Source organism: Nansenia antarctica (genome assembly GCF_963989245.1).
Source record: "Nansenia antarctica genome assembly, chromosome: 5".
NCBI classification, from domain to species: domain Eukaryota; kingdom Metazoa; phylum Chordata; class Actinopteri; order Argentiniformes; family Microstomatidae; genus Nansenia; species Nansenia antarctica.
Genome location: NC_137690.1, coordinates 16,771,115 through 16,779,652, shown reverse-complemented (window position 1 = coordinate 16,779,652; position 8,538 = coordinate 16,771,115). Strand labels below are relative to the sequence as shown.

Below are 8,538 nucleotides of genomic sequence, written 5' to 3'. Positions count from 1 at the left end.
TCCTTGCATTGGTATTTTGGTATGCTATATATTGTGAAATGATCAGGCAATGTGAAATTAAACAGCCCACAGCAGTGATCTGTACTGACATGCTGCAGAATACAAAACACTGTCCTACATAGCTACAGGCATTTTTTGTGATGGCATGTGCTGTGAGCTTGATTAGGTGTTTCTCTCATTGTGAGACCGATGCGTTTACAATGTCTCTGCCTGTTGTCCTCCACCTAGGCCTGTCTCTAGAGCAAACACTGTACTAACTCATATGACTCACTGTACTAACTCATGTGACTCACCATCGCTCTGTCCAACACTTGAACATCTGGAACTGTTACTGGTAATGTTCTCACAGCATCAGCCAGCTGAGAAAGGGAATGTGAATGTGAGTGTGTGTGTGTGTGTGTGTCTGTGTCTGTGTCTGTGTCTGTGTCTGTGTCTCTGTGTGTCTGTGTCTGTGTCTGTGTCTCTGTGTGTCTGTGTCTCTGTGTGATTTATTGCCCCCGGGTGGGGGGTTGTTCCTGGGTGATGAATAGCGGGTTGGGGTTAGGCGCATTGGTCGGCTTCCAGCTGTGAAAAAGAGGGGAGACTGAGAGAAATACAGACGGGGGAGAGAGAGAAAAGAGCGGAAGAGAGAGAGTGCTGATTCAGAGCTGTTGAGCAATCCGTCGATGCTCACACTTCCTCCATGGGCGGCCCTCTCTCTCCCTCTCCTCCCCCAACCCTCTCTCTCTACCTCCTTATCTCAGGCTCACACTCCCAACATGCGCTCAGTTCTTCACACACTGTTATACCCAGACTCCCTCTCTCTCTCTCTCTGTCCGTCATACAAACTGACATCCCCTCCTTCTCTCTTTCTCTGTCGGTAGGGTGATTCTCCAGTTGACACCATGGCTGAAGGAAGCTGCTTCGGGCCGCTGTAGCAGTGTGTTACAGCGGAAAGACACTTCAACCACCACAAGAGAAGGAGAAAGAAGAAACAAGAAGGAGAGAGACAACTCTGAAAGGAGGAAGAAAGAAGAAGACAGAGAGACACACATTTTGATCTGAGAGGACAGGATCCCAATTTCTTACTGGCACTGAACACCACTGCTCCTGAGGACCACTGCACTTTCTCTCAGAAACTGGACTTTTACGGTGGACTCTTTTTTTTCTTTCTGAGGTAAACGAAAGTGAGTCTTTCTGTGAACTTCTTCCTCTTCTTCTAGACAGTAAAAGGCAGAGTACCATAGTCACCATGTGCCACGTCATCGTGACATGTCGCTCCATGCTCTGGACCCTCTTCAGCATCCTCCTGGCCTTCGCTGAGCTCATTGCCTTCATGAGCCCTGATTGGCTGCTTGGTGCCCCTCGCTCCGAGGCCAGTGTTGGGGAGTCGAGTGGGGTGACCCGGGAAATGGAATACCGTCCCTCTCTGGGTCTGTACAGTCGATGTCTGCGCGTGGGAGCCTGGAGAAACGGGGTGACGTGCGGACCCTACGCCGGGACGTTCGGAGAGGTGGCCAGCGGCTTCTGGCAGGCAGCCATGTTGTTCCTGGCGGCGGGGACTCTGTTGCTAGGTGCCGTGGCCTGCATCTCCGTGTTCACCCTTTGCTTCCAGAGCATCCTGAGGAAGAGCATCTTCAACGTGTGTGGACTGCTGCAGGCTATAGCAGGTGAGACAAACACACACACACACACACACCCATGTTGAAAAACCTCTAATACACCTTTTTTGCACTTTTATTGGTATTGCACCTTGTTTTTAGTGTATTTTATCTATTTTATCAGTTTTTTATCTGTATTTTATCTCTTTTATCTTGTTTTTTCTCTTTCTCTTTTTATCTGTTAAGCACTTTGGGCGGCTGTTTGTCATAAATTTGTGCTATATAAATAAACGTTACTTACTTACTCTTGCTCTGTCCTTAGACGACACAGCATAGGGCCAGCATTGCCCCTGCTTGCTTAACTATGTACTGCTGAGTGTCACCACAGAGGCATTGCAGAACATTCCAGTGCATGCCAGGGTCTATCCTGCTCCAGGTGAAGGGAGTGGCATGCCCTAGCAGGGAACCTTGCACAATCCCCAGAGCTGTCAGAGGCACGCTACAGGCAAGACCTTGCTCGCCTGCTGGCCAAACACTAACCCTGTTGGCAGTGAAAGAGCAGCGTGAAACACACAGCTTGTTACAGTCGTGGTCATGGGAGAGAGGAATAGCAGAACTGAGTGCGTGTGTGTGCGTGCGCGTGTGTGAGAGAGAGAGAGACTACGAGAGAATGAAGATCATGTGTTTCATCTATCCTGTATTGTTCCTGTATGATGAACCAATGAAACTGAATGTGGTTTCATTTCTGTGAGTGAGTTAGCTAGTAGCCAGGCTATAGTACTGTGGTTTGCAGATCAGAGAGGGGGGGGTGTGTGTGTGGTGTGTATGAGAATGTCTGTGTTGACTCCCAGGTGTGTGTCAGGAGTAATGATTCACACACCGGTGTTTGGCTGGGTGACACTTTGATCTAGGTGATCAGTCATTATGTCACACCGCAGTGGGGAGGTGTCTAAGGTGAGCCTGGTGCCAAGTGAGGTTGGCTTCCCGCTATCATCCATCACACTCACAGCATCTGATGACAGGTGTGTGTGTGTGTGTTTTGTTTGAGGTCATCTCTGTTTGCCTACAGGGAGTTGAGTCATGCCCTTGCCAGGTGTTTGCATTTGGGTGTTATGGTGTCACTGACTGTCTTCTACTGTCTTGCCCCCTCCCCCCACCCCTTCCAGGTCTGTTGCTGATGGTGGGTCTGATGTTGTACCCTGCTGGCTGGGGTTCAGAGAAGGTGATTGATTACTGTGGCCCAGAGGCCTCTCCCTTTCGGCCAGGGCAGTGTTCTCTGGGCTGGGCGTTCTACACGGCCATAGGTGGGACCGTCACGGCCTTCCTGTGTGCTGTGTTCTCTGCACAAGCCGAGATCGCCACCTCCAGCGACAAGGTCCAGGAGGAGATCGAGGAGGGGAAGAGCCTGATCTGCCTGATCTAACCTGGGGACTGTGTCCAGGCAACAGTGGGGATTCGCCTGGGGCCTAGTTACCCTCTCATTAGTAGTGCGAGCCAGCACATTTCCTCAGCAAGGAATTGTGTTTTTCATGCTTTTCTTCTTCATTTTATTAGGGCCATTGAACATTGTACAAAACAAGCCTGTGGTGGAAAAACTAGAGGATTGTTCTCACTAACAAAGCATTAGTCACAGAGACACACACACACACACACACACGCACGCCCTCACCTATTGCCTTAGGTTGTTGTAACATTGAGGTACACCTCCATTGTATAGTGTCAATATTACAGTGGGAAGGTAATGACCATGTCTTCCAGCTCAGCCACGGTGCCTCATGTTCACTCAGGTAGGAGGAGGAGAGGGCCCTGGCTCAGTTAGAAAGGGGCCTGTCTTCCATCCTTACGCTGAGTTCCAAGTGCCAAAACAGAATCTGCTGTGTCATAACAAGACTATCTCTCTTTACGTCCTGCCTTATTCCAAACCACTTCAGCAGATGTCCTATAGTGTGCAGTATACCCTGGTTGTGGTGGTGTCTGTTAGAGGGCACTGGTGTTTGTTAAGACCTCTGTGGCCTGCTACAGGACCAGTGAATGTCTAAGAGATTAGAACATAGATTCCAGAACACTGGCGATAAAAGAGAGAGAGAGAGAGAGAGAGAGTGTGTGTGCGTGCATGCGTGCCTGCCTGCATGCTTGCGTCACCCTTCTTCACATTTCCCATTCAAACCAGGGATGAAGGCGTGATTTACTGTACATGGTTGGCCTGCAGGGCAGAAAAGGACAACAAACGACTCTTATAAAATCCCTCAGAATGCTAGCAGATGTGCCAACCTTTGACTACACACACAACTAAAGGCATATGTTTGCATGTGCATGTTTATGTTTATGTGGTGCCATTTACCTTTGAGGGTTTTAGATGGCACAGATGTTCTATAGTAATTGCCATAGTACAGCAGAAACATTAGCCAAGTTCATATACATTAGCCTAAGGTGTGTTCAGTTCAAAGGCACTACCTGTTTCATTAATTGTTAGATTACACTTTGGATTTGTTGTGGCCAAATGCCAGGTGAACAAAGTTTCCAGAAAGCAAACACAAAAGTCTGGCCATAGGGTTTAATGTGTAATGTGTTTTCATATGAGGAATTTGCCACTGAGGTAAAACAGCCTGTATACCTAACTTCATGTTTCTTTTTTGTTAGTGTTTTTTGTGATTTTTTAAAATGTTTTGTGTGTTGCAAGGTGCCATAGTTATTGCTGTAAGTTTAACATGATTTGTCTGTGTGTGTGTGTGTGTGTGTGTGTGTGTGTGTGTGTGTGTGTGTGTGTGTGTGTGTGTGTGTGTGTGTGTGTGTGTGTGTGTGTGTGTGTGTGTGTGTGCGCGAGTGTGTGTGCGTGTATCACAGTAGTGAGTAGATATGAGCTGTGCAATATTTGGTAGTAGTGTTGAGTGTGCATGAGTGTGTGTGTGTGTCATGGAGCAGAGCTAAATAGATATTTTAATGTTAAATTGAGTGTGTCTTTTGTATTTGTTATATTAACAAAAGTGATATTATTTTGATGTGTAGATGTCAGCAGTATGAGGCAGTCTATTGTACAGTATGTGTTGGAATAGGGTGCCTTCATAAAGCAAAACTAACAACATGGAAAGTTGATCAACTGTATCTGGGCAAGGACATATAAAATAAGAACATAGGAATCATTTCAATTGGTTAAGATGGATCTGGACTGATTTAGACTCATCTGGACTGATTCAGACTCTAATGCTTCTGTCACCAGTGAAAGTGCTGATGTTACACTCTGCCGACCATCTGGAACCAGCAGCCTGTGTGCTGCGACAGTAGCAGCTGTCTACAGTATGTGCATCCTGTGTACTGTAACAAAGGAGAGATATGAGGACATTATACTCTGTACTCTACTAAAATTAACAAATACATTTGCTGTTTGATTTTAGATAATGTTGTGTCTGGTGTCTGATTTAAAGTGTGCTGTTGGATAATCTAGGTTCTGCAAAACCGACCATAGATAGGAGCACCTTTTACCTACTCTGTCAATAATAATAATAATACATTTATTTTATAAGGCGCCTTTCAAGGTCGCTGTACAACACATTTAAAAAACTGTTACAAAATTCAAATACAGAGAAATATACAATAGCTAGCAGCAGAGCAACACGGGAACAGTAAGTCAACGGACATACGCCTCCGTAAACAAGTGAGTTTTGAGGTGTAGATGTCAAGGTGGATGAAGGTGTGTTTTCATTCGGCATTGTACAGTGAAGCCTGAGTCAATTTTCCAGGCAGACACTGCCCCCTGCTGGGTCTGTGTGGTAAGTACAGTGGATGTCTGAGGATCTTTAACCATAAGTTCTAGCCTCAGAGAAGTGAATAATCAGGTTGGTGAGCCGCACAAAAAAACGCTGTACTGTACCACAAAGAAAGAAAATGACAGCGTGAGAGGGCATTTCTTTCAAATTTTATTTCATGTTGATACCATGAATATACAAAACTCAAACTATTTCACATGCAACAAAGGCGAGACAAGAGTGCATCTTTTTACAGGGAATTGAGATTGAGGACAATGGGGAACTAATTTTCAACTTTACAAAATATACAAGTATCCCTTTTAGATTTGCATGTTGTTTTCAGATACAATAAAATAATACCACAGGCTGACAAAACACAATTTTGTTTCAGAGAGCTTCAATCACAATCTCAGTTTCTGTACTCAAGGCCGATTGGCCATACACATCAATAAACTGCACACCGTTTCAGAGAGCATAATGGCTTTTGATCTATTCAACAATGTTTAAACCTGCTGATAAAATAAAATGTATGTTAACCCCCCACCGCCCTAGGGAACACATTAACCAATGTTTTGGTGAATACAAGATTTAAAAACAAATCTAGGAACATTTGGTAGATTTCTCACAGCTTTTGAGGGCTTATAAGCACAACATGGTGTATAGGACCAACACATTTTGTCAAATAAAAACACATGGACACTCTGACAGGGTAATGTAGTTTTTGCTGGACAATAACTTGAAGGAAATTCTTAACTGGTCTAAATGGCAATGCCTATCCAGTTTGAAATATCACAAACCTGCTGGAGAACAGCCACTGAACACTGAATAGCTAACTGATGCTGAGATGATGTGGAATTGCAAAACCACGCACAAGGACAACACATAACACATAATCAATGCGAAAAGGATTCAATACACCATAAATAAAAGCAAACATTGTGCTGTACTGTGTACAACATAAAATATGAAAAGTGCAATGAATACAATTCTCAACAAAATTCTTCAAGAACGCAATACTGCTCAATACAAATATATTAAATTAACCAATGATAGCCTAGCACTGAGTTGGAACTTCCATCTCCAAAACAGCAAGCACATTATTCCATACACACATACAAGATATCCAGTCATGTACTGTACAGATCAGTCAGTTCCAATGTGAGGATAATATCATTCATACAGCTCAGCTCGTACCGTACGTGGGTATTCATTGATGCATGCAGTATCAGTAGTCACCATCAGTAGACGTGTCTTGTCTGTCAAAATCCAGTCCTACTTTCAACACATCAGGTAAGATCCTGGATAGTTAAGTACTAATCATTTTTTAAAAATAATTTATGTTCACTCATAGAAGGCCTTCTTGAAGTCTCTTCTCCCAGTAGAGTCTGTCTACACTTTGTGTAACGGGTGTATTGGGTTATGCAGCGGTGTGCATACAGAGTGCGAAGTGTATATATTGTGGGCGTATGTAGAGAGTACAGGTAGGTTTTTTTTTTTCTTCTCCTGTCTAGTATTTCTACCTCTAAAACAGAGTTCTTTTCTTCACACAGAAACCATCATAACGTGTGACAGTAGCTGATTGGCTATCAGACTCACAGCAGCTTGACAGGAACCACTTTACCAAATAAGGTATGAGAAGGTTCAACTGTCACAGTCCATATAATGACCAAACCTGGACCAAAACAATCATACCAAAAGAAACATGGTATGTCTAAAATGATGCCAGAGAGAGGAGGGCAGGGGTATTTCAGAGATGATGTGGGATTAAGAGTTACACACAAAAGGGTCAGAAGTAGTAGCTTACACAATAGGGCGTCGTTTTGAGAATTGAGCACCCACACTGACAGCCTGCAGCCATGCAATAACCTCTGACCCCACACAGAGAGGAAGCCAAACCAAACATTTTAGTTAGAAGTTGCCCCCTTACTTCAGATACAGGCTCAGATATTTCCTCATCTCCCCTAATGTCTATGATTATAATTGGGGGGGGGGGGGGTAGGATAGCCTGATCCTAGACCTGCAGTTAGGGGCATCTACCTTGAGGAAGCTAAACATGCTATCATCATCATGCCATTGTGTTTCAGTAAGCCAGGGGGGACCAGCCCAGCTACAGATGCTATCTTCATATACCATATGCCTGGAGCGAGCAATGGCAGGTGGACATTTTGGGACTGCCTAGGGGCACTCCTGTGACAAATTAGGGCACCCCTAAAAGTGCCACAATCAACGATTGAAACACAATCGGACGGTTTCATGGATGCAGATTAAGACCAACCCTAGACTAAAAAGCATCCTCAATGGAGATTTTCCATTGCAAGTGTGATCTAATCCTGGACTACGCTTAAGCCTCATCTGTGAAACAGGCCCAGTGTGTCCTCGGAGGGCTGAGCAATGCCTTCCACCCCTCCTCTAGTACAGTATGTAGCCAGCCCACAGAGACCAGTCGAGCAGCTGAGAGACAATTCCATAGATTCCAGGACAATTCCATAGATTCCAATTCCAAATTCCAGAACAGAAACACTGAAAAACACACGCACACAGCGCTAATATGAGAATGCCAAGAGAACTACATGTGCAAACATAATCTTTTTTTTCCATATTTTCTCTATGGAATACTCTACTCTGTATGTAACAGACAGGAAGCAGCTAAGAGATAGGACCTTATCAGAAAGAGGGCAGATTCCTAATTGTCAACAACGACATGTCTACTTTCACCAGTCACACTGTCTTTATGATAGGGGAGAGACTGAGGAAGGACTGAGCAAACGAGTGTGAAAGCGAGAGACACAAAGAGGAGTGTGTGGGGAGTAAAGAGGAGTGTGTGGGGAGTTGAGTCTCTCTGGAGGATGGAGGATGAGAGCAGATGTAGTGACTGACAGTAGACATGGGGGCTCTGTTTTCGTGTGTGTGGGGGGGGGTAGGGGGTAGGGGGGGTGATTGGTTGTAGATAGAAGTGCACGACTCGGGACCTCCAGTCTGCTAGTTTACATCCTTCAGTCAGACACTACTTTACGGTGTGTAAAGGTGTGTGTGTGTGGATTATCTGGTCAATCAGTGACATTTACTGATGAATTAAGAGCTGGGCAGAGGTGTGTGTGTGTGTGTGTGTGTGTGTGTGTGTGTGTGTGTGTGTGTGTGTGTGTGTGTGCGTGTGCGTGTGTGCGTGTGTGTGTGTGTGTGTGTGTGTATGTGTGCGTGTGTGCGTGTGTGTGTGT

General features: G+C 45.0%; 1 protein-coding gene across 1 annotated transcript; it reads left to right on the top strand.

The window, feature by feature from the left end:
* Positions 1-1,231: 1,231 nt before the first annotated feature.
* Positions 1,232-3,003, top strand: lhfpl2b (LHFPL tetraspan subfamily member 2b; the record flags this gene model as incomplete). The annotated part of the gene is made up of 2 exons (XM_080531402.1): positions 1,232-1,649; positions 2,747-3,003. The coding sequence occupies 2 exons, from the start codon at positions 1,232-1,234 to the stop codon at positions 3,001-3,003; spliced, it is 675 nt and encodes a 224-aa protein (XP_080387528.1).
* Between the last annotated feature and the right edge of the window lie 5,535 nt (positions 3,004-8,538).